Source organism: Pongo abelii, chromosome 14, assembly GCF_028885655.2.
Source record: "Pongo abelii isolate AG06213 chromosome 14, NHGRI_mPonAbe1-v2.0_pri, whole genome shotgun sequence".
Classification (NCBI taxonomy): Eukaryota; Metazoa; Chordata; class Mammalia; order Primates; family Hominidae; genus Pongo; species Pongo abelii.
This window is the reverse complement of record NC_071999.2, coordinates 25294617-25321773: the sequence shown is the minus strand read 5'-3', so window position 1 is coordinate 25321773 and position 27157 is coordinate 25294617. Positions and strand designations below refer to the sequence as shown.

Sequence of the window (27157 nt, the reverse complement as noted above, 5' to 3'; positions counted from 1 at the left end):
CTTTGTTCATGGGACTATTGGACAATGACACGGGTGACTAGGGAAAGAGACTGAGTAGTGTCCTCAGAACGGGTCATCCTATCCACTTGATTATTAAAATCCTTCTCCGCTGAGGTCACCAGTTGGTGAGCACTCACATGGGATACAATTATCTTCACATTTTTTGACCACTCAGAGAGGTCCATCCACATATCTCTTCCCCAAATTTCTTTGTCACCAATTTTCCAATCATGCTTCTTCCAAGTCCCTGGCCATCCAGCCGAACCATTGGCTACAGCCCATGAATCAGTATATAATTGCACATCTGGCCATTTCTCCTTCCATGCGAAGTGCACAACCAGGTGCACTACTCAAAGTTCTGCCCACTGGGAAGATTTCCCTTCAATGCTGTCCTTCAGGGATGTCCTAGAAAGGGGCTGTAGTGCTGCAGCTGTCCACTTTTGGGTGGTGCCTACATATCATATAGAACCATCTGTGAACCAGGCCCTAGTCTTCTCTTCCTCTGCCAACCGATCACAGGGAACTCCCCATGAGGCCATCAGTGCAGGCTGGGGAAGAGAAGGCAGGGTGCACGAGGGGAGACCATGGGCATTTGAGCCACTTCCTCATGTAACTTACATGTGCCTTCAGGACCTGCTCGAGCACGATCGCGTATATACCACATCCATTTGATGATGGAATGCTGCTGTGCACGACCCACTTTATGGCTAGATGGGTCAGAAGGCACCCAGTTCACGATAGGCAGTTCAGGTCACATGGTGATTTGATGACCCACAGTCAAACTTTCAGTTTCCGCCAAAGCCCAGTAACAGGCCAAGAGTTGTCTCTCAAAAGGAGAGTAGTTATCTCCAGAAGATGGCAGGGCCTTGCTCCAAAATCCTGGAGGCCTCCACTGTGATTCACCTATGGGCCTGCCAAAGGCTGCAAACAGCATCCCTATTTGCCACTGACACCTCTAGCACCATTGGATCTGCTGAGACATATGGCCCAAGCAGCAGAGCAGCTTTCACAGCAGCCTGGACCTGTGGCAGAGCCTTCTCGTGTTCTGGACCTCACTAAAAACTGGCAGCCTTTTGGGTCACTCGATAAATGGGCCGAAGTAACACACCCAAATGAGGAATGTGCTGCCTCCAAAATCCAAATAGGCCCACTAGGCATTGTGCCTGTTTCTTGGTTGCAGGTGGGGCCAAATGCAGCAACATATCCTTCACCTTAGAAGGAGTATCTTGACAGGCCCCATACCACAGGACCCTTAAAAATTTTACTGAGGTAGAAGGTCCCTGAATTTTAGTTGGATTTATTTCCCACCCTCTGGCACACAAATGTCTCACCAATAAGTCCAGTGTGTTTGCCACTTCTTGCTCACTGGATCCAATCAGCATAATGTCATCAATGTAATGGACCAGTGTGATATCTTGTGGGAGCGAAAAGTGATCAAGAACTCCACCCTTAATATTCTGTTCCTTTAGAACCACTCCTGGTACTAAAGTCTATTAGTCAGGGTTCCCTAGAGGGACAGAGCTAATAAGATATATATATATATCTTATATATATGTATAACCTATAGCAGACATCATTTCATTTAAAAAATTTAGAAGCATTTCTCAAAGTCAGGAAGTAAACACAGATGTCCATCAATGTAAGATATGTATATATCTTATTAGTTCTGTCCCTCTAGGGAACCCTAATACACCAGTCAACTGTGAGATCTCTCAAAGTTCAAAACACTCTCTCTCTCTCTCTCTCTCTCTCTCTATATATATATATATATATACACATATATATACTGTTCAAAACTCTCTCTCTATATAGCTATATATAGCTATAGCTATAGATATAGATATAGATATCTATAAAGGGGAGTTTATTAAGTATTAAGTCACACGATCACAAGGTCCCACAATAGGCCGTCTGCAAGCTGAGGAGCAAGGAGAGCCAGTCCAAGTCCCAAAACTGAAGAACTTGGAGTCTGATGTTCGAGGGCAGGAAGCATCCAGCACAGAGAAAGATGTAGGCTGGGAGCCTAGGCCAGTCTCGCCTTTTCACGTTTTTCTGCCTGCTTTATATTCGCTGGCAGCTGATTAGATTGTGCCCACTGGGGTTAAGGGTGGGTCTGCCTTCCCCAGCCTACTGACTCAAATGTTAATCTCCTTTGCCAACACCCTCACAGACGCACCCAGGATCAATACTTTGAATCCTTCAATCCAATCAAGTTGAGACTCAGTACTAATCATCACAATTGGTGTTATAAAAATACAATTAAGGTGACTTGATTGCTAAGGCAGGAGTATTATTTTTCCTATGGTACTGAGCTGCTACAAAGCAGGCGAGTTTTAAGTTGTGCTCCTTTTTAAATAATAATAAGTAGAAGTCAGTAATTTTCCAAAGTTTACCCCATATTCATTTTTAATTGAATTTATAGACTATGAATAGTCAAACATGTATGACCTTAATAGTTATTGCTCATGTCATATTAATGTCATTTTTAAAAAAAGAGAATGCCGGGCTCAGTGGCTCATACATGTAATCCCAACACTTTGGGAGGCTGAGGCAGGTGAATCAATTGAGGTCAAGAGTTCGAGACCAGCCTGGCCAATATGGTGAAACCCTGCCTCCACTAAAAATACAAAAATGAGCCGGGCATGATGGTGGATGCCTGTAATCCCAGCTACCTGGGAGGCTGAGGCAGGAGAATTGCTTGAACCCAGGAGGCAGAGGCTGCAGTGAGCTGAGATTGTGCCACTGCACTCCAACCTCCAACCTGGATGACAGAGTGAGACTCCATCTCAAAAAAAGAAAAAAAAAAAAAAAAGAAGAAAAGTTACTGAAAAAGATGAAGAATGCATCAGTTTAAAGCTTTTTCAGGCTCTTATTAAGCCCAAATTTTACAAATAGGTTGAGAGACCAGGAAGCATGAATATAAGTATGATAAGAAAACCTAATCTTTTATTTTCAGGAAACAGTTCAAAGGATTATCAATGGCTGAAGAATGGGTAACTCACCTTACATACCATACAAAAATTTCCAGTTTTCAAAAAGTTGAAATCTAATAAATGTACTCAGCACTAAGACTAAACTGAACATTATTTTTATATTTCTTTAAAAATTTCCTAGTATTACCTAATACATGTTTTTGCAGCCATCTTTTTTTTTTCAAATGTCACATTTGGAAAAACAATTTAATATAAAAGAAAATCTCCATATTTATCAGTACAGTTTTAAAATACATATAGATTTGGGGGTACAAGTGTCGTTTTGTTACATGAATATATTACATAGAGGCAAAGTCTGGGCTTTCAGTGTAACCATTGCCCAAATGGCACGCATTGTACCCATTAAGTCATTTCTCATCCCTCACCCCCGATCCTCCCAGCCTGCTGTGGCTATCATTCCACACACTATGTCCACGTGTATACATCATTTAGTTTCCATCTATAAGTGAGAACAGGTGGTACTTGCCTTTCTGAGTTATCTTATAGAAGTACACTTATTAAAATGACATTAAAAATGAAAACTGGTGAACACTTCCATATTTAACAATATGTTTTAAAAATCTTACTTCATGGCTTCAAGTACAATTATTCTTAAAATTTAGTCCCTTTCTAGTTTTCAAAACACCAAAATCAACCGGATTTACTCCTCTGGAAAAGAATGTGAAAGGCTCTTTGAAGCTGGCATTGAGCATCTTGAGGGTTTTTATAAATTGACATAGAGACTGTGTTGAATTTCTACAGCTTTGTATTTAAAAGAGGAATTTTAGCTTATAGAAATTTCCCTTTGGTAGGTTCTTAGAAAGGATTCTATGAATACGACATTTGAATGAATCCAGATGCAATAAATTGTCATTCTTTCATTTGGAGGCACCTGGATTACTTGGAGCCAAAGAAGAAGCCAGGGTCCGCAGAGACACAGAAGGTGATTATGGGAGGGGATGGCACCAAGGGCGTAGGTGGCAGATGCAACCTTGGAAACGATGAGGCTCACCTTCTTCTATAAGGTTGCAAAAAAGCAACAAAAACATGCACATTCAGAGCAAATCTGAGAACTGGGCAGGAGAAAAGTTGAAAGGAGTTGTCAGCTGACCTAAGTGATCTGTCCAGAAAGGGTCACAGTGGTGGATCTGGAGGTCAGAGGAGAAAGAAATGTAATTTCAATGAAAAAAATCTATTTTCTAATTTGAGAAATTAGATAGAAAGATAACTAAAAATATGTTGAAAGTGACCTTGCATCATTTAGGGACTGTTGGGTTTTTGTACTCATCTTTAGTAATTTTACCCTGAATACGCACATGAGGTGTTTGGGATCAGAGGCTGATTCCTCATTGAACACCTCACTATAAGTAGCATATGTCAGCCTCACTTTGCCCTCATCTCTACCCCTAGGGCAACGTGCCGAGCACCAAGCCAGTTGTCCTGTAGGAGTAGTCGGACACCTTATAGGTGAAGGCTGAAGAAAAGTGACTTTATCAAGGGGAAGGAGGCAGCTCGCTACCACCCCAGTGAAAAGGTCTCTTGATGGGGTCCATAGACTACAAGTGAAAAATCTCTACCCTCTAGAGAATGAGGAAGACATACATATGAAGAACTATGGCTAGTAATTTTCCAAAATTGAAAAAGAACATGAGTTTCTGAAACTGAAGAACTGAAGAAGTTCACTGATACTCAAGTATAAACTAACACATACCAGACACTGTGGTGAAACTGCAGATGATCAACACTACCAAGAAAATCTTAAAAGAATTCAGAATGAAAATCAGATGATCTCTAAAGAATCAAAAGTACACTAATGAGTAATATATTTTAAAATACTCGTGTAAAATTATTGTCAGCCTAGATAGAAATCTGGCTCAGCCTAACCAGCACTTGACTATAAAGGAAACTGGACATTTCAGACACAGGGAACAAATGTACAATCTACAGATCTTCACCAAAAAGTGTACTTATGGAAATTAAATAAGAAGAAAAGAATGTTTCCAAGAAGAAGCAGTGGACATTACAAAATGTGCTGGTAAAGCTAAATAGATATGGCCTGAAAAAATAAAGCAGGGAGATGAATAAAAGCAATGCTGAAATAAAACCACAATGAAAGGGAAGTTTGGATGGAAGTGACTTTCTAAGTTTTTAAAAATATTATTTGGGAAGAAGCTGGTATTGATGTAGACTTGGTTGACAAGTATTAATTTGTGTCTGTGCATATAAACAAAAGGCAATCATTGAAAAAATAAAAATAGAACTATTGGGGGAAATATGGGTGGAGAGGAGGAAAAGTTTGTTATCCAACAAAAAAAGAAAAACGAGAAAAAATGAAAAGAAAAAGCACGGTAAATAAAACAAAATGATAGAAATGTGGCAAATAAACCAGTTACCATAATAAATATAAATGGGCTAAATTAACCCATTAAAAGAAAATCTCAAACCAAAAAATTTGAAACATAGAGAAACAACTGAAGCATAATGCTGCAAACATATTGAAAATAAAACACTTGGAAAATGTAAATCAGTGCAAAAGAAAGTAGGACCAGGTATAGCAATTGTAATACCAGACAAAATAAGGGCAAAAGGGTAACATTACTTATGATTAAAAGGAAGAATTCAGGCTGGACGCACTGGCTCATGCCTGTAATCTCAGTACTTTGGGAGGCCAAAGCAGGCGGATCGTGAGGTCAGGAGATCGAGACCATCCTGGCTAACACAGTGAAACCCCATCTCTACTAAAAATACAAAAAATTACCCGGGTGTGGTGGCTGGCGCCTGTAGTCCCAGCTACTTGGGAGGCTGAGGCAGGAGAATGGCGTGAACCCAGGAGGCGGAGCTTGCAGTGACCCGAGATCGTGTCACTGCACTCCAGCCTGGGCGACAGAGCAAGACTCTGTCTAAAACAAAAGAGAAAAACAAGGCAAAAATACTAAGTATATAGAAGATGTTAACAACGTAATTTGCAAGATTGACCTAGTAGCTGCTTACATACAAACCTTGCATTAAAGCAAAAGATAACATACATTTAGCATAAACATTTATGAATAATTATATGCCCATAATGAGTAACAAGGAAAAATTTCTAGCAAGGAAAGAACCAAAATGGACCTGAAGACATAGAAAACTTGAAAAGAGGAACTTCATTAAATACATTGAAGTGGAAGTGTAAATAATCCAACTTCCCCAAAATGTACTGGCTCTTTCATTTCATATCTGAGTTTACACCAAACCTTTGATCGCTCTTACACACACTGTTTCAAAGAAAAAGGAGAGGTGGGTACTTAGACCAAAATGGAACTTTCTTAATTTGATAATAGGTATTAATATTTACCAAAAACCTATAGCAGACATCATTTCATTTAAAAAATTTAGAAGCATTTCTCAAAGTCAGGAAGTAAACACAGATGTCCATCATTACTCTTTCTAGCCAACATTTGTCCCAGCCAAAGTGACAATACAGGGATCTGAGAAGTATAATAATAAAAAGGATGACTCTTTTTTTTGGCACTATCACCATCTTAATGGAAAAACCAGTTAAGTTCTACAATCAAAATATCAAAACTAAGCTGGGTATGGTGGTGTGCACCTGTAGTTCCAGCTACTTGGGAGGCTGAGGCAGAAGGATCATTTGAACCCAGGAGTTCGAGTCCAGCCTGGACAATATAACAAGACCCCATCTTCCTCTTTCTCTTTCTCTCTCTCTCGGCATATGTATGTATTTATATATATATGTAAACTAATAACAATGATCAGTAAAGTTGCTGGCTTAAAAACTATCATGAAAAAATCAATAATAATCACTTTGAAAATGTAACAGAAAAAAGAACCCATTCTCAATAGAAACAAAAACTATAAACACCCTGGTAATGAATTCTAATAATTATGGGCCAAACCTAAATGGAGAATATCATAAAATATTAAAGGGCATAAAAAAGGCTGTGTGAATAGAGAGATATACCATATTTATGGACAAGAGACTTCATTATTATAAAGGCATGAGTCTAGTGTAATTCCAATAAAAAAAACCAAGAGAGTTTTTCAAAAAACCTGAAAAACTGATTTTAAAATTTACATGAAAAACAGTCCAGGCATGGTAGTTCACACCTGCAATCCCAGCACTCTGGGAGGCCGAGGTGAGTGAACCACTTGAGGTCAGGAGTTTGAAACCAGCTTGGCCAACATGATGAAACCACGTCTCTACAAAAATACAAAAATTAGCTGGACATAGTGGCATGCACTTGCAATTCCAGCTACTCAGGACGCTAAGGTGGGAGAATCACTTAAACCCAGGAGGTGGAGGCTGCAGTGAGCTGAGATCATGCCATTGCACTCCACCCTGGGTGACAGAGTGAGACTCTGTCTCAAAAAAAAAAAAAATTGCATGAAAAATAAATGTCTAAAAACAGCCAATACAACTCTGAAGAAGACATGGTGGGGACACTTGCCCTAGCAGGTACCAGATGCATTGTACAGCTATTAGGGAGATACTGGTTTAAGAAGAAAAAAGCCAGAACAACGGACAAGAATAGGGCACCCATTAAAAATAGCTTTATCTATGACAAAAATAGCATTACAGATAAACAAGGAATGGATTGACTGTTGAGACAACTGGGTATTCCCACTCAGAAAACAAAAGAAAATTATCTGCCTACTTCACATCCCCATGAAAAATAACTTCTTGTCTGATTAAAGACCTGAATGCAAAAACAAAAATGTTTTTGAAAGAACTCATTCCCTCCTTAGTGCCCAAGCAGTGGTTTCTAAAACACCCAAGTTCCTGAAAGTTTATTTCCATAGAATACTACAAGGATAAGTTAACTTTCATACTGGCCAAATACTCTCCAGAGAAAGATCAGTGTCTATAAATTCATGATTAACCAGTGAAACATTCATGATCTTCAGCAATCCACTTCTTGTTAGGCTTGACCACCATACAGGTGTAATGTTGACATTTATAGAGATCTGTATGTGGGTTTTTATTTTTATTTTCTCACTTCTATATGGAATGTTTTTGTACATAAAAACTTGTGTTTTGGTTTAATAATGAACTATGCAAAGATACTGTCTATATGTAGTTGTATTTACACAATAAATATCTGCATTTTAATAATTATGTATTTATGATATTCTTTATGATTTATGACAATGATGAGCCTTGAAATTCAAGTATTTCACTTGAATTTATGGAATCCATGCTTTTAAATACAGATATAATTTGATACATTGATATTAACATTATTGCCCTATATTTCTTCTCCCATGCATCTGTACTGACTTCTAATATTTTCCTTTGAATTGGATCACCTTTCAGTAGAACCTTTAAAAAAAACCATACAGTTCTGTAGAACCTATCTCCTAAAAGATGCATAACAGGGCATAGTTCTAAGTACTGCCCAGAGCCAATGCTGGCACCATCCCACAGTAATCCAAATTACTCCTGGGATTTCATTATTTCTGTAAAGCATACTTCTGTCTTGAAAAAAGATAACTTTTTTTAACTCACGAAAAATATAAAATAAACTTCTAAGCTCATCAAGACTGTACTTCACAGAAAAAAAGACTAATAATCTCTGAGGTCTGCAAGGGAATGGAATGTCACTGCAATGAACAGAAATTTGTGAAAGATTATGTTGCATTATAGAGTAACTAATGTCACTCAGATAAGATGGCTACAATTAAACATCTATAACATACCCAATTCAGTCTTTCAGGGGAGTCTCAGACTTTTAATTACTGCAGAAATCAGTGAACTATAAAAGTTCAGTTTGTCCTTAAGACCTCTGTTTCAGTAACTTTGTTTAGTATTTTGCATCTTACCTGTTAATCTTAAAAGGAATTAGAAGTTTCTGTTTGTTAAGAAAAAATATTAAATCTTAAAAAGTTCCGTTTAGCTAAAAGAAAATTAAATCTAATATATTTGTAAGTCCTTCTTGAAAAGGGCAACTTATACATTTACATTTGGAGTATCACCTTTCAGATAACATATTTCACATTCTGGATTTAACAGCGCTTTATAGCTCAGGAGCCCAAGATGTCATCAGTGAATTCTTGTATGAGCACTGACTGCTCTCTTCTGTTACTGGGTGACACTTTCAATCCTGAAACTGTTTCCAGTTGTTGAATTGATGATATGTACTTTTTTTTTGACATTTTATAGTTTTTTCCTTTTTCTTGGAATTGCTAGAATTAAGGAAAATAAGCCACACCATAAGTTGTCAGTTACCAGAAGGAATAAATTGTTTTCATTGTTCAAGTTAAGCAGACTTAAGATATTAACTTGTGGCAAATAAAATATACATACTTGGAACTAAGGATGTGATTATTCAAACAGTGTTAGACCACTTCAGTGCTTCACTTGTATTTATAGACATTGATTTTTATCAATGAGCTGTATAAAACCATGAAAACAACAGGCATTTTAAAATTCCTATGAGACTACTTTCAGACCACTATACAAATAGTTGAAAACTTAGATTAAATGAATAATTTCCTAGGGAAATACAGTTGGCCAAAATCAACTCCCATTAAAGGCAGAAAGCTTAAACACAATTTTCCATAAAAGAAGAAATACACTATTAATATTAAAACACTGTCTTTAAAAATTTCATCAGGCCCATATGGTTCCAGGGAAAATTCTATCAAACCTTTAGAGACCAGAACATCCCAATACTCCAAAAATTGTTGCAGAACATTGAAAATGAGGAAAAACTTCCTAATTATTGAACCAAGAGTAACAGGGTTACTTAAACTTTATAATCATAGCATAGCCAGGCACAGTGGCTGACACCTGTAATCCCAGCACTTTGGGAGGTGAGGTGGGAGGATCAGTTGAGGCCAGGAGTTCAAGACAAGATCGGGCAACATAGCAAGACCCTGTCTCAAAATAATAATAATAATAATAATAATAATAATAATAATAATAATTGTAATGCATTCCTGTAGTCCTAGCTACTTGGAGGCTGAGATGAGAGAATCGCTTGAACCCTGCAGCTGGAGGCTGCAGTAAGCTGAGATCGTGTTCTTGCACTTTAGCCTGGGCAGGCAGCAGAGCAAGACCAAAAAGAAATGCAGACTAATATGAGTTATGTGTATAATATTTCATGGCCAGGGTAGGATTTATTCCCAGAATGCAAGATTGGTTCAGTATTAGAAAATCCATTAATGTAATACCCCATATTAATATATCTAAGAGACATACATGACTATCTCTGTAATTACTAAAGGCTGTCTTACTAAATTCAATACCCATTCAACACAAAATAGAAATTGATATGTGCTTTCTTTATAAAACGCACATTCACATCATTTTGGTTAATGGAGAAATACCAGAGGCATTTCCACTTTGACTGGAAAAAGGCAGGGATGCTTACTATCTCCATTTCTTTCTCACATTGCATTGAGGACATTGGGAAATCCAACTAGCCAAGAGAAATCGATTAGAGATATTATACTTGGAAAATAAGGTGTAAAACTATATCTATTTGCAAATGATCTGATAGTGTACCTGGAAAATCCCAGTGAATCAATCATCAAATGGATCCAAATCATAAAAGGTTTAGTAAGGTAATGAGACATAAAATTAACACACAGGAATCAACAGCCTTCATATCTAAAACAATAACGGAATAATGATGATATAATAAACCTCCTTTTAATAGCAACAAATAAATGTGGAAAACACATATGAAGAAAGCTTTTCAATGCTCCTGAGAGGTATAGAAGTAGCTTTGAACAAGTGGAAAGACACCCCCTGTTCTTGGGTAGATGACTCAACACAGTCAGTTGTCAGTTTTCCCTAAGGTAATTTATAAACTTAATATAATCCCAATACAAAATAAGTTTTCTGGAAGTAGACAAGTTAATACTCAAGTTCATGTGCAAAAATACATAGCCAAGAATAGGCAGACTAATGTTCAATGATGCACAAAGTCTTGTGTGTGTGTGTGAGCACGTGCATGTGTGTGAGCACGTGCACGCATGTGTGCACAACTAGTTCTACCAGACATTAAAATATCTTCTTTGTAATCTCAGCACTTTGGGAGGCCAAGGCGGGTGGATCATCTGAGGCCAGATCGAGACCAGCCTGGCCAACATGGCAAAACCTGGTTTCTACCAAAAACAAACAAACAAACAAACAAACAAACAAAATACAAAAATTACATTAGGCAGGCTCCTGTAATACCAGCTACTCAGGAGGCTGAGGCAGGAGAATCGCTTGAACCCAGGAGGCAGAGGCTACAGTGAGCTGAGATCGTGCCACTGCACTCCAGCCTGCGCAACAGAGCAAGACTCCATCTCAAAAAATAAATAAATAAATAAATAAATAAAGCCTATTTAGTTAACAAAGTCCGTACTGGCTCATGAATGGAGAGGCTGGTGCAATGGAATTACAATTGCAGGAACAGCCCCAAGTTTACAGAGACATTTAGTGGTAAAGGTTGTATTTCAAATCATAGGGGGAAAAGTAGAGTTTGTAATAAATAATCTAGTTTGTAATAAATAATCCAATCTGGTTGGCCAATTGGAAAAGATAAAATTAGAATCAGACCTCACACCTTATACCTCATACCTCACACAATAATAAACTCTAAGTGTATCAGGGGTCTAATTGTAAAAGATAAAGCTATGCAAGAAACATGCTAAATTCAAACTTAAAATCCAGATACAATAAAAAAGATTAATAAACATGAGTATGTAAGCATTAAAAAGTTTGCACAGCATAAAGTACAATAAGTCAAAAACCAACTGAAGCTGGGAAAAATTATTTAAAACATATATCAGGGATGAAGGGCTAATATTCCCAATATTTAAAGAAGTCTTAAAAATTGAGAGGAAAAATATTTTCAAAAAGTAGAAAAAGGCAAACAAATAATTCACAGAAAGGAATATAAAAATGGCCTTTAAACACATGAAAAGTTGCTCCACCTCACTCATATTAAGAGAAATGTAAACTATATTGAGATATAATTTCTAATCTATCAGACTGGCAAAATTTAAAATATTTTAAAACACATTGTGTTGGGAGCTATGGGGAAAGGAAAACAGATTTTATTGTAACAATGCTAGTGTGCAAATTGGTACACCTCAATGGAGGGGAAAGTCACCGAAAGGGGAATTTGGCATTATCTGAGTAAACAATATGTGCATTTATCTTTTTCACCCATGGATTCCTCTTCCAGGAATTTATCATGAAGCTATATCTCCAACAATATGAAAATTTACCTGCACAAGCGCACTGTAAATAAATCAGGTGGCCATATATATGGGAGCAGTTGAAAAACCTCTGATACGTGCATACCTGGGAACTTTTGTATGCGATTTCTGGAGCTCTTTCCTGACATATGCCCTCTTCTCTGATCCTGTGCCCCACAGACTCCATTAGCCTCAACTCCCCACTCTCGGATCTCTTTCTCCTCCACTCCCAGAGCTTCCCATGCACTGACTGGATTCCCCTTCCCTGTGCCCTGATTCTGAACATGCCTGTGGGCACAGAGCTCGGGCAAGTGTAGGGCTCACCTCATGAGTTTCTATCTTGTTTTGCACTTCCTGTTATCCAGTGTCTGAAAGTGGTTGCTTCATATATTTGTCAAGTGTTCTCCTGGTTACCAGAGATGGTGCATCCAGTCCCAGCTACTTCATCAGGGGCAGAAGAGGACTGTTGCCCAGAACTGCCCTGTTTCGAGCTTGCAGGGGTTCCCCTTCCCAGGTCCTTTTTAACAATCTCCTTCTCCCACTTTATAAAGAAAGACATGCTCATTCATTCTGAATCGATTATGATGTATTACCCTGGGGTAGAAATACTTCCAGGGGTAATGTGCAAGGGAAAATTAAAAAATTGGTGATAGAATTGACAAATTGAATGACTACGGTGATTACAGAGGTAATCATTCGGCAAGTTACACAGTTTCTAATTCTTTACTTTCAACAAAAATTGAAGGAAGACCTAATGAATTGTCGCTGATAGTCATTACAAATAACTTTTAATGGTGTATATTTAGGGAAGAGTTCAGAACGTAGAGTGACTTTTTAAAAAATAAAACTTTTTGATTCATACCTACTTACTTATGTGAACAGGCTCCTTGGGACATCTACTTAAAAAATAGGAAAGCTATTGATGCCTAATCTTGACTCCTTCTATTAATAAGCTATATTTATTAGCAGATCTATCAAATAGTTTTTGAAAAGTTCCAACCATTCATTAAAAGATGTACTTTTATACAATTTTACTTTTTGTTACTATCAAAAATCTTAATATATTGATTTTTTCACTTTTAAAAATTATTTTTAATTGATATGTAATAAATGAACATATTTATGGAGTACAGAGTGATATTTTGATACATATATACAATATGTAATAATCAAATCAGAGTAATTGGCGTATTTATCACTTCAAGCATTTATCATTTCTTTATGTTGGGAACATCTGAAATTCTCTCCTTTAGTTATTTGAAAATATATAATAATGGGAGGAGGAGAGGATAGGGAGGGGCTGGCTAATAGATGCAAAATTACAACTTACATAGGAAGAGTAAGTTCTAGTGTGCTATAGCACTCTAGGGTGACTACAGCTATACTGTTTTGATCAGTTGTTTTCTCCTTAAATTATGACTCTATCCAAAAGAAATTTTAAAAATTCTATAGTCACTACAAGTAATTATATAAATATATTTCTTGTGGAGAAATAGGACGGAGTGATCAATGACATACTATCAATCACTAAGTAGTGTATATTAGGAAAAAATTGTGGGTAAGTGAACTGGAAGTATTAGGTCAAGGACAAAAAGAAAACTTTTCTGACTCCATAAGAAGAGCTTGTTTGTATGTTTTTCAGTTCTTTGATGGTGGGTATCAAATCCTCATGCTTCTTAGATTCCATCGATATGTTGTAAAAAGTAATGAAAATAATTTTATTTCAAAATGATTTATGTTATTGAAACCATAAAAGATCATCATTGCTAAATCGACTTGGTAAATATTTCCTTTTATCATCAAGTAGTGTTCCCATTGATTTTTTTTCTTTTTTTTTTTTGAGATGGAGTCTTGCTCTGTTGCAGGCTGGAGTGCAGTGGTGTGATTTAGGCTCACTGCAACCTCTGCCTCCCGGGTTCAAGCGAATTCTTCTGCCTCAGCCTCCCAGGTAGCTGGGATTACAGGTGTGCACCACTATGCCTGGCTAATTTTTGTATTTTTAGTAGAGACAGAGTTTCTCCATGTTGGCCAGGCTGGTCTCAAACTCCTGACCTCAGGTAATCCACCCGCCTCGGCCTCCCAAAGTGCTGGGATTACAGGCGTGTGCCACCGCGCCGGACCCCATTGATTCTTATTGATGCTATTTCTTTCCTAATTTTGATTATGTCTGCTATTAATATTGTGATGCCTACTTTCTTTTGGTTAGCATTTCCCCGAACTTTAGGCTGCTCCAAGCCCCATCTTCACCATTCCCTGGCCCAGCCCTGGGATCAGCCACTTCTCCAAGAGGTCCTGGTTCCTTGGAGAATGGTATGGAGAACGGTATGAGAAACGAAGTTCTGGGGGCCCGTGATTTTATTTTAATTACTTCATGTCTCATTTCTATAATTTCTATTTTGTTATTTCCCAAATCTGCCATTTTTCAAACTATCTTGTCTTTGTCTTACATTTCTATTCATTTTTTTCCTCATTTGAGCATTTTATTTATACTTGTTCTAAAAATCTCTTTGCTTTGCTCTATGACATAACAGTTCCAAGAGATTATCTGTAGCAGCTGCTAATTCTAATTCTTCTCCATGGTAGTTCAATTCCTTTTTTTTGAGATGGAGTCTCGCTCTGTCGCCCAGGCTGGAGTGCAGTGGCGCAATCTCGGCTCACTGCAAGCTCCGCCTCCCGGGTTCACGCCATTCTCCTGCCTCAGCCTCCCGAGTAGCTGGGACTACAGGCACCCGCCACCACGCTGAGCTAATTTTTTTTGTATTTTTCGTAGAGACGGGGTTTCACTGTGTTAGCCAGGATGGTCTTGATCTCCTGACCTCATGATCCCCCCCGCCTCTCCTGACGTCATGATCCGCCCACCTCGGCCTCCCAAAGTGCTGGGATTACAGGTGCGAGCCACCGCGCCTGGCCTTTTTCTTTTCTTTTTTTTAGTAAACTAGTCTTTAGCAGGGATTGTTTTCCTTAAGTGTCTTTATGTCATGCGTGATGGGATAACTTTTTCAATGTAGTTTCTCTCTGTTTTTAAATGGTTCTATGGGTTTCACAGACTTTGGTGCAGTTTTTACTGTTAATTTTCCACCTCGGAGTTCCTATACCATGAGATAGCATGCGATTGCTTCTCCTACCTCAGCCGGGCAAAAGCTCGCAGGTCATGATTTCTTGTGGGTAATTTTTCAACCCATGGTGTAAGATAACAATCTTCCTTGTGACATCCTTGGGCCGATGGACATACTGTGTGAAATACCTGATTCATGGGAGGTCAGGATTTCAGAGGTTTCTCAGCCAGGGTGTTTCATGCACACCGAACAATCGCTTGGAATCTCAGTTCCACATCAGCATTAATGTCCCAGCACCTAGTCTGTATGTATCCTGATTTCTCTGTGAGTAGCTTAGCTTAACTCTTCCTCTACTCGACCATGAGCTGCCTCTTTATTGTTGGGACCTGGGAATTACCCTTTCTTGGTTTCTAATTGAGCTTAGTATTTATAAACACTTACTAAGTAAACTTTCATATTTACAAGTGCTTGCAACAGGGGCAAATGTTTCCATCCACACAGTAGTATATGTGTATCTTCCTTAGATAAGTAAAATGAACAGACATGGAAATAATAACTTACTTAATTGACATCACATCCTTATGGTGTTACACAGAATTCAAATCCTCCCTTTTCTGGGGTATCATCCCAGATTACTCTGGTAAGATTTTATATTTATTTGCCTACGCCTCCAATAGAAGTTGTACTTTTATCATAGCAATTAAATATACTGTTCTAACCTGTTTGCATGTTTCTTTTCTCAATAGGCAGTAAACTCATTAAGGTCAAGGACCATACCTTTTATATCTGGCACATAAACACTTTAATACACTTCTGCTGAATTTTTAAAAAAGAATGAATTACATCATGTGTGAATGCAAGGTTGCTTTAAGGTAGTTTGTCAGCGTTCATACTTCCCTTGCAAATTATTTTGCCATAAGAAATGTAAACCTAAGGCGGGGCGCAGTGGCTCACGCCTGTAATCCCAGCACTTTGGGAGGCTGAGGCGGGCGGATCACAAGGTCAGGAGATGGAGACCATCCTGGCTGACACGGTGAAACCCTGTCTCTACTAAAAATACAAAAAATTAGCCAGGCATGGTGGCGGGTGCCTGTCGTCCCAGCTACTCGGGAGGCTGAGGCAGGAGAATGGCGTGAACCCGGGAGGTGGAGCTTGCAGTGAGCCGAGATCGGGCCACTGCACTCCAGACTGGGGACAGAGCGAGACACCATCTCAGAACAAACAAACAAACAAAAAATATATATATATAGTGTGTGTATATATATTATATATATGTGTATAAATATATTATATATATGTGTGTATATATATTATATATATGTGTGTATATATATATTATATATATGTGTGTATATATATATTATATATATGTGTGTATATATATATTATATATATGTGTGTATATATATATTATATATATGTGTGTATATATATATTATATATGTGTGTATATATATTATATATATGTGTGTATATATATTATATATATGTGTGTGTATATATATATATTATATATATATATATATAAGCCAACTAGGATATTCCAGAATCTTTTTACTGTAATCAGGCCAGGAATAGTAATGCTGCTGGAACCAGAAATAAAAAGTGGAACACAGTTTATGGCAAGAAGTTGCAGAAGAAGAAGATATGACCATCATATAATCAGTCAGAGGCATCTCAGCGTAAATCAAAGAATCAATCTCTCAAGGATCCGCTGGGTGGTGGAGACAGCAAACTGGATGTACATGGGCTCTGGAGTCAAAGCTGGATTTGATTATGAGTGGCTACCTTTTTAGTTTTGTGACTTACAACGTGGAACTATCTAGATCTGAGTTTCTGCCTTTATAAAATGGGGATAAAATTGCCAATCACTTCATAATTAAATGAAACAAATTCTGTGACAGCACCGAGCACAGTTCCTGGCAGTCAAAAGCATTTAGTGAATGTTAGTTCCCACCTCCCATCCTCACCAAACTCCTCCAGCATTTCCTTGCAGTGTTGTTATTTTTTTCAATTGCCTTGGTTTTAACACTCGAGTTGCTCAATCCTCCCTCAGTACCGCCTTTTAGAAAGCAAAAGAATACTCTTGTGCCGTTTCTTTTTCAGTAAGAGCCTGCTGTATATACAGTGAGAAGATTTAATGGGATAACATGAGATGAATTATTTAATTGAGATCTATATTTTTTTAAATTAACATTTACTTTAAAAGTGTTTTGGCATTTCTACAATCTATATTATTTTATAATTTTAAAATGGCTTTAATAGGATTATTTCCACAGATCGGAATCATTTTTCTAACCTAGGAAAATAAAATGTTTTTCTTCTCTATAAAAATTCTTCAATGTTAATCTTTTTATCCATTTTCAAAATTAAACCTTGTTATAATTTAATTATAGTCATAATCTATTTTTATGTTACAAGTGTTCGCTTTCTGGGTAAGATAAATTGAACTCCTATTTGCTTTTGATGAATATTTAATTGGACATTAAATATATAAAAATGCTGCTTTTCCTAATCCTATATTATTTAGTGTGACTATCTATGTAGTATAATAACAATTTTTTTTCCCTTGAAAAAAGACGGAGTCTCGCTCTGTCGCCCAGGCTGAAGTGTAGTGGCATGGTCTTAGCTCACTGCAACTCCTGCCTCCCAGGTTCAAGCAATTCTCGTGCCTCAGCCTTCCGAGTAGCTGGGATTACAGGCATGTGCTACCACGCATGGCTAATTTTTGTATTTTTAGTAGAGATGGGGTTTCATCACATTGCCCAGGGTGATCTCGAACTCCTGACCTCCGGTGATCCACCCACCTCGGCCTCCCAAAGTGCTGGGATTATAGGTGTGAGCCACCATGGCCAGCTGTATAATAACAATTTAAAAAGTGATTGTCGGCTGGGCACGGTGGCTCATACCTGTAATCCCAGCACTTTGGGAGGCCGAGGTGGGCAGATCACCTGAGCTCAGGAGTTCAAGACCAGCCTGGCCAACATGATGAAACCCCATCTCTACTAAAAATACAAAAATTAGCCCGGTGTGGTGGTGGGCACCTGTCATCCCAGCTACTTGGGAGGCTGAGGCAGGAGAATCGCTTGAACCTGGGAGGCAGAGGTTGCAGTGAGCCGAGATTGCACCATTGCACTCCAGCCAAGGCAACAATGTTGGGAACAGGCCCCCCAAAATCTGGCCTTAAACTGGCCCCAAAACTGGCCATAAGCAAAATCTCTGCAGCACTGTGACATGTTCGTGATGGCCATGACGCCCACGCTGGAAGGTTGTGGGTTTACTGGAATGAGGGCAAGGAACACCTGGCCCACCCAGGGCAGAAAACCGCTTAAAGGCGTTCTTAAACCACAGACAATAGCATGAGTGATCTGTGCCTTAAGGACATGCTCCTGCTGCAGATAACTAGCCAAACTTATCCCATCATTTCAGCCCATCCCTTTGTTTCCCATAAGGGATACTTTTTGTTAATCTAATATCTATAGAAACCATGCTAATGACTGGCTTGCTGTTAATAAATATGTGGGTAAATCTCTGTTCGGGGCTGTCAGCTCTGAAGGCTGTGAGACCCCTGATTTCCCACTTCACACCTCTGTATTTCTGTGTATGTGTCTTTAATTCCTCTAGCACCGCTGGGTTAGGGTCTCCCTGACCGAGCTGGTCTTGGCAAACAAGAGCAAAATTCCGTCTCAAAAAAAAAAAAAAAAAAGATTGTCTGTGTTTGACTTTTCAGTTTACAAAATGCTTTTAACATAATATCTTATTAAATCTTTCCTAGAATACTCTGAGGTAGGTAAGGATTACTATCAGTAATGTTTAATATGAGAAAAAATAGTCTGGAAAAGTTAGTTAGGCCATGGTCAGCAGGCTTGTCTGTGTAAAGCTGGGATTCCTACTGTACCTTGTATTCCCTATTATACATAATTTATTAAAATATATTAATTGTCCTGCATTCACTTCAAGTTTAAATTCTAAATGTGATTAAAGTGATAGCATGAACTTTCAGACCATTTAAAATATTATTTGGTTTTGTTATAAAATACAAATATATTATTGGAATGAATACTTATAGGTGTAAATGACATTCAGTAGCCTAGTGGTAAGGTAAATACACATAGACACAAAGATTCTGTAAAACATAATAAATTTATGTATGGAACTGGGTGACTTTTATATATTCAGGATATGATGTACAGATATACCAAAGGGTGAGGAAAGTGTGCTAAGTCTGATAAACTAGGCACGAAAGGAAAAAAACTGTATCATTCCTCTCATATGAGGCACCCAGATTAGTGAAATCCACAGAGACGGAAAGTAGAATGGTGAGTGCCAGGGGCGACCGGGAGCAGGGAATTGGGACTTGTTAAATGGATACAGGGTTTCAGTTTTGCCAGATAAAAAGAGTTCTGGAGATGGATGGTGGTGATAACAATGAAGTAATTATGAATGTACTTAAGACTACTGAACTGTACACTAAAAATGGTTAAGATGGTGAGTTTTATGTTATGTGCGTGTTACTACAAGTTAAAAAAGAGATACACCAAATGTTTCCAACTATTTTGCAAATAGGGATGTATTGTGCACTTGGTTTATAAAGTTATTTTCGCTACTAATAGTGCATATATCCTTTAAAAATTTAAAGTAAACTGACATTTTCAAGAGTGCCTTTTGCACATGTCATGGCCACACAGGGCACCTTTGTCTTCCACTAAAAGGTGCAAAGGTTTTGCCTTGTTTGCAGATAGTGTAGAGATGGATAATGTAATATATATATTCACGTGCTTTGTGTTAAGAATTGTAAAAAACTTCAGGAAACTTATGCTGACACTTTTCAGGAGAAAATAATAGGTTTGTAAAATATATGAATCATAAACCTGTAGCATCTCAATTAACACTTGAGGGATGAGCAGACATTCATGAGGTCTCCTTGGGGAGGCGGGCACCCCAGGAAGATGCAATAGTCAGTGCAAAGGCACAGAGGGGATGGTGTGGGATGGGTGGGCGAGGATATGGCAGTCACTCATGTCTGGGTGGCAGGGTAGGGGAGGAGGTCCCGCCGGTCACAGCCCGGACTATGAAGGTCTGTGGGTGCCCAGTGGAGCACTTAGGATTTTCCTATGGCTGATGTGATGTGGGAGCGATGAAGTATTTTAACCAGCTTGCATTTAGCAAAGTCATTTTGATACCAGCGTGAGAGGAAGATTGGAGAGGAAGAAGGAGGAGGAAGGAGGAGGCTGTGAACAGGCACCAAGTGTGGAGTCAGCAGGACTTTTTGACCTCCTTTGGATTTTAGTAAATACTATCTAGTTATAAGCGGAAAGTCTTGAAAATAAAGGCAGTTGATGAAATAAGAAACAGTCAGGAAGTAGTCACCGCTAACATATTATTCCAGCACATACCCTCTTGTCTTCCACAGGAGAGGTTGTTAATATTTGAATAAAAATTCTTACCTAAGGTCTTCAAACGGGTCGGCTCTGACAAGGGGTGTCTCCACTGAATGTTCAAAAAGAGCCCCTTCAGGCCCTAAACAAAAAACAAAGATGTATCAGGAGCAGAAGTAAAATAAGTGACACCAAACAAAATAAACATTTAGCCTAGATATTAAAGAACATATGGATTTTGTTATTTCTTGCAGAATTTTTGCAGATAAGTTTGAATTACAGGTGGAAAAATAGGCCCAACTGCTTCCCTACTTTTCTAAGGCTATCACAATTTCATGATGTTCCTATAAACAAAATATGTTTTTCAAAGCAATTACAAATTAGCAGGCTTATTTTAAAACTAGAAAGCAATATTAGTCTTCAAATAAAAAAAAAGTCCTTCTGAAAATTGCATACATCCATATATTTTAAGTAATAGTAATTTAACTAATTCTCTACATTTTACATGTAAAAATTGTATCTTGTATTATTTGTTCCTAAGGTAGTCAGGATATTTACAGAAAAATTAAAAGCTTTAAAACGAATCTTCTAATTCCTAGCAATCAGTATGTTCCCAGTTGTTTCATGAGTCTGAGAACCTAATCATATGCAAGGCCCTGTGTCAGCTGGGGTGCAGAAAAACACCGTTGAAAGTGACATGCTCTTTGGTGTATCCTAATTTGTTTAATACTCAGACCCCTGCAACGCAGGTAGTATTTTCCTATTTACCCATGAGGAAGCTGAGGAAGAGAAAGGTTAATTAACTTGCCTAGAGTTCCACAGCTGAGAAGTGGCAAGGCTACAATTTGAATTCAGAGCCCACACGTTTAATCTATATGCTATAGGGGTTTTCATACACAAATAACAATATGTGATAGAAAGTAATGTGCCAGTAGCAAAGTGCAACAAAATTATTTGGAGGGTCATCAATGGGCAAGAATTACTTTAAGGCATCAGGGACTATTTCCTATTTTCATATAGGAAAATGAAGTGGGTCTGAACCTTAAAATAAATAAACTTTTATGAACATATGGAGATTTCGAGCAAGAATTTCAAAAAGAGCAGCAGTCCAGGGGCAGGAAAATGTGCTGAGTGTCCAGAAATAAACAAATAATCCAATTCACTGGAAGCAACAAATTCTACATGGAATACAAATGTATCTTTCACATTATATTTAAATCTATATCCTCTTGAATTTTATGGGCATATTCACAGATATAAGCAGCACCACATTGCTTATATATGCTCATCATGATTTCTCCAGCTTGCTCATGCCTATCTTAGGCCCTGCCCTGCCCTGCCTAGGGTCCCACCTCTGGCTCAGACCCTACCCTTGGCTTAGGCTGTGGCTGCCGCTTGCAAAGAGTTTTTCTCTCCCTGTGGTTCCACAGGAATCTCAGGATTCATCCTCATGCTGTGCACTTTCCTCTTTAGGAAATACAGAGGGTCCCCGACTTGCCATGGCTTTGTAGAAGGCAAGCCATTGCAAGTTGAGTAGCTTCTATAATGAAACAATTACAAGGTTTATTTTTAAATTAACCCTTGTACTAGTTTCAATATTGGACACTGAAGAAAAATTGCCTGGGTAAAGGTTTCCCAGCCTCTATGTTGAGAAATCCTCATCCTGGGCAAAAGATCTTTTGAGCAGCCCTTAATAATTTTTTTTTTTTTAAGATGGAGTCTCACTCTGTCACCCAGGCTGAAGTGTAGTGGCACCATCTCCACTCACTGCAATCTCCGCCTCCCAGGTTCAAGCAATTCTCCTGCCTCAGCCTCCTGAATAGCTGGGACTACGGGTGCCCACCACCACAACGGGCTAATATTTTGTATTTTTAGTAGAGACAGGGTTTCACCATGTTGGCCAGTCTTGTCTCAAACACCTGACCTCCGGTGATCTGTCCTCCTCGGCCTTCCTAAAGTGCTGGGATTATAGGTGTGAGCCACCGCACCCGGCCAGCCCTACAGTTCACAGTACCTTCACATTTTCTCCACAGTATTACTGGCTATATTACCTTTGTTATTATAATTACTACTTCCTTAGTAATTTTATTTAAATATGAAGATATGATAAAAACCCACACTGGAAAAAAGCCCTTATCCAAGAAATAATAGCTTGTGGCATAAAAGCAAAAGACTTAAATCAGAACAAAGTGAAATTTTAAAATTACAAACAGATTTAGTAGGATGATTTACATAAAAACTATAATCAACTGAAATAAAGGAACAAACATAAGTGAAGGTTAATGTTTCATGAAAATTATAATTTATGTAAATTATACTCAGATGAGAAACAGATCCTCATGTATGCTGTAACAAGTCACATGTTCTTAAAATACCTCTTAAGCAAACCTAAATGATAATGGAGATCATTATGTTAAGTTAGACTATACCAAGCACTGGAGTTTCCACAATAAATGTTGCCAGTCATATTTTAGAGTACAATGTCTGGTTTGCTGATGTGTTGACAACATTTCCTGCTTGGCATAGAGAGGAAAATAATTTAACATAGTAATTTGTATAATAATATGTATTCATTTTATCCTTTTCTTTCCTCCTTGCTTCTTCTGATTTGCAAAATACAAAAGAAAATGTAAATTTTAATACACCTCAAGTCAATTCCCAAGAAGACAAGCAGAGCTATGCTTAGTTTTATACAAGTATATTTACTGTGGTTTATGTAGCATTGTTTGAAACCCAAGTAATGCTTTGTTATCACGAACCTAGAGTGAGCTTTATGAATCATCAAAAAATAATGATTTCTTTCCATAACTAAGATATAGAAACAAAAGGAACGTGGGCATAAAGTTTTCTGTAATTATTTTCTCTGTTTTTTTATAAACAAGATGATATTATGACTGAGAAAAAAGTCAACACATTTTACTTTCTATAACACATACCCTTGTAAAACAAAACTAGAGACTGCAATCTATTCCACTTCCATAAGCAATTTTTATTTGAGCACAGTGTTGGGTCAGAATAAATACAGAGATGAATCTCTAAATTAAATGATTTTTGGGGCAATCACAGAATTGCAATTTGGGGCATATCTCCAAAGAACAAAGAGAAAGTTCGGAGTTTTATTAGAAAGAGAAACGTCAGTGGGCGCAGTGGCTCACGCCAGTAATCCCAGCACTTTGGGAGGCCAAGGCAGGCAGATCACTTGAGGCCAGGAGTTCGAGACCAGCCTGGCCAACATGATCAAACCCCGTCTTTACTAAAAATACAAAAATTAGCCAGGTGTGGTGGCACACGCCTGTAATCCCAGCTCTTCTGGAGGCTAAGGCATGAGAATCCTTTGAACCTGGGAGGCAGAAGTTGCAGTGAGCCAAGATCGTACCATTGCACTCTAGCCTGGGCAACAAAGTAAGACTCCATCTCAAAAAAAAAAAAAAAAGAAAGAAATGTTATGTATTGTTTTGAAAGAAGGCTCACTGGCACTAGAGAAGCTTTTGGGAGCTGGCAAGCTCTGATTGGTGAGTAAGGGCAGCAGGTAGAACTCTTCTTGGTGTCACGGCAGGTTGTTTCAGCATTTACTAGGTAACACTGGTCTTAGGGTGACAGCAGGCCATTTCAGCAGCTGGGCTTGAGGAAAATTCAATTCTTGAAAAAGGTGCTACATGCCCTGAGTGCTTTTTCCCCAGCGCCTCGATTTACTTGGGTATGACAAAATGACCCAATTCATATAATCAACTTTTACAGCAACTTCAATTCTTTTTCCCCAATAGCTGAATTTATTCAGAGTTTCAATGGCACTAAAACTCAGTAATTAGTTTTTAAATGCATGCCAATTACTTACCTTCTAATGTAACTATAATTAGTGATATTATATTGACATATGATTATGGTAATGTACTTATAGGGAGATATAAAATCTATAAACTGATATGTATTATCTTTAAATAAGAGCAGCAGTTTCTCTACATTGAAATGACAAATGCCCAAATTATATGCTCTTGATTATATCATTACTATTCAGCCTCAAAGTTAAATACTCCTCAGAACCTATTTGCATATAATAAAATGAATTTTCCTAAGTGGTTTCATAAAATGGTTCTCAGGAAATGGTTGTTGATCTTCAATTTAATTGCATTTTCTTTATGTTTGCATTCATTGAAATATTCACAATCAAGATGATATAAGAAATATAATTGGTATAATACCTCTTCTTTGTGGAAAATAAAACATTATTTGAAGTCATATAATCTGAAATTTTAGACAGGAAAAAAGTCCTACTATAAAATATCATTATATAAATCATGCATTAAAATGACCCTGTATAATATGCATTACTTATACAGGAAAGTATAAATAAAAAGGAAAATAAAAGAAAGCCTAGTCTAATAATGTTAACTTTTTTATTTTTAGAATATGTCATTGAGATTAGACATGGTAAACGGTTTGTCCAATTCTCCTGTGAAGGAGTAGTACTCAAACAACGCCATTCTTCCCTTCTGGATCCTAGAGCATTATATGATGAATGATGCTCACATGAAGATCTGTAATGAGACTGTGGTACAAGATGGATTGAGATAGTCATGAAGGCAGTTGAAAAGTTCATGGTACAGAGCCCAGCAATCATGGTGCTCTTGGACAGAGCTCAGCAACTGAATGGCAAATAACTCTAAGTTGCTCCATTCTTTGCAACATACTTGCTGTTTCTAGGTTCCTTTGGTTATAGAAATACGTTGAATTCAATATTAATACTTCTGTTCAGACAGTAATATATTATATATCTCAGACATGCATTCATTTTTGTATCAACACTGATAACTATTTGTTAAGATTCATTCTACACATTCATCGAGCATTTATGGACTGATACGGGCTTTTCAAGTGATGCCAAAAAAATTCCATTTCTCTTGTTCAACCAAACTGCTTAATGTCGCCACATAATGCCTCTACTGCCTCCCGTCCTATTCACTTTGTAACCACTTCAACCTGCCTTTTGCCTTTATTACTCCAATGAAAAATGCTCTCCTTAAGATAGCAATAACTTCTGTAATAATAAATCCAATGACAGTTTCTGTCATCTCTCCTGGGTCCAAATTCTGAGAAAATAGTCTCTCTTGACACCAGAAAAATGATTATCCGTAATATCCCTCACACCGCATTGTCTGTCCCTTATTCTCCTTTGGTGGCTGCTCTGCCTTTACTTGGCCTCTACTGTTGGCATTTTTCGGAGCTCCGTTGGTTGATGACACCCACATTTATCTCTAGTCTAGACTTCTGCTTTGAGCAGTAGCTAACTCACATGCCCAATAGCTGACATGACATACGCACTTCGCAGTTTTCCCAGATTATCTTCAATTTACGTGTCTAAAATATTAACTGTTGATGCTGTCTGCCCTGCAAATGAATTCTCCTCCTCCTCAGGCCTCTCCATTACCCGGAGAGTAATGCCATCAACCAAAACAAATATCATCTTTGAGTCTCCTCCTGGATGCCTGCCATGCATCCGATTCATGGGAAGTCTGTAGCTGTCAGATCTTAAGTTGGAGTAACTCACTTCCCTCTCTGACCATTGCTATCACCCAATCCAGGTCACCTTCGCCGATTACCTGTACTACAATTGACATCCTCCTAACTGGTCTTACTGCCTCCATTCTTTCCTCCAACCTCCTTTGTAATGGTTGGATTGATCTTAAGATGTATAATGAATCAAGGAGTACCCTGTTCAAAACAATTCAATGCCTCCCCATTGAATTAAAACAAATCCTAAATTCTTATAATGGCCAGCAAATCCCTGCATAATCTGGTCCCACTCTATCTCCCTTTATACCAGGCTTTTTTCAGACTCAAACCTGGTAAGATTAAAAAATAAAAATCATGAAATAATATGGCACAGATAAGACAAATAGAGCACTTATCACAATGAATGTGAATGTTTTAAATTCCACATTAAAAATCAAAATAAATTATGTTATAAAAAATAAATCCATCCAAACGCCACATACAAAAGAAATTCAAATAATTTAATCTGAGAAACATTTCAGCTGGGAGAGTAACTTAAGATGCCAAATCACTGAGGCCCTCTTATAGACAGATGTTTAGAGAAGTCTTTGCAGAGGCAAGTGATGTTTGCAATTGATGGAATCATTTTGCAACCCAAAAGGGAAATATCAACATACCTTCAGAGAAGAAAAGGTAGCATAAAATATTACTTGGCTACTAAATTAATCAACAACCTGGAGTTACCCTTTCCCCAGCCTTCCTATGTGAGATAATATATGTTCTTCCAGTTTAAGCCTGTTTTAATTGGGACTCTTGTTCCTTTCAGCTAAAATACCACTGACCGTGGCACAGCGTTGATCGCTGCGTGCAGTGCTGCATCAGACAGTGTTCTGTGCCCTTGGGTATGTGTTTGAAGGCTATGGTGCTCCTAAAAGCACCTTCCAGTTATCTGTCTTCATGTCTTTTTCAACTTAACATGCTTGTTTATTTTCACTTCTTCAGTTGCTGAACACTTTGTTCTCCAGGTCCATTTTTTGTCACTGGCTTTATGGGTGACTCTGGCATT

General features: G+C 38.0%; 1 protein-coding gene across 2 annotated transcripts in view; it reads right to left on the bottom strand.

Moving 5' to 3' along the window:
* SGCG (sarcoglycan gamma) overlaps window positions 1-27157 on the bottom strand; it is a 172636-nt gene that overhangs the window by 10164 nt on the left and 135315 nt on the right. For both annotated transcript variants that reach the window (XM_063714856.1, XM_063714857.1), the window contains exon 6: window positions 20671-20743. In XM_063714856.1, the coding sequence (XP_063570926.1) occupies window positions 20671-20743 (73 nt within the window). The remainder of the gene's footprint in view (window positions 1-20670; window positions 20744-27157) is intronic.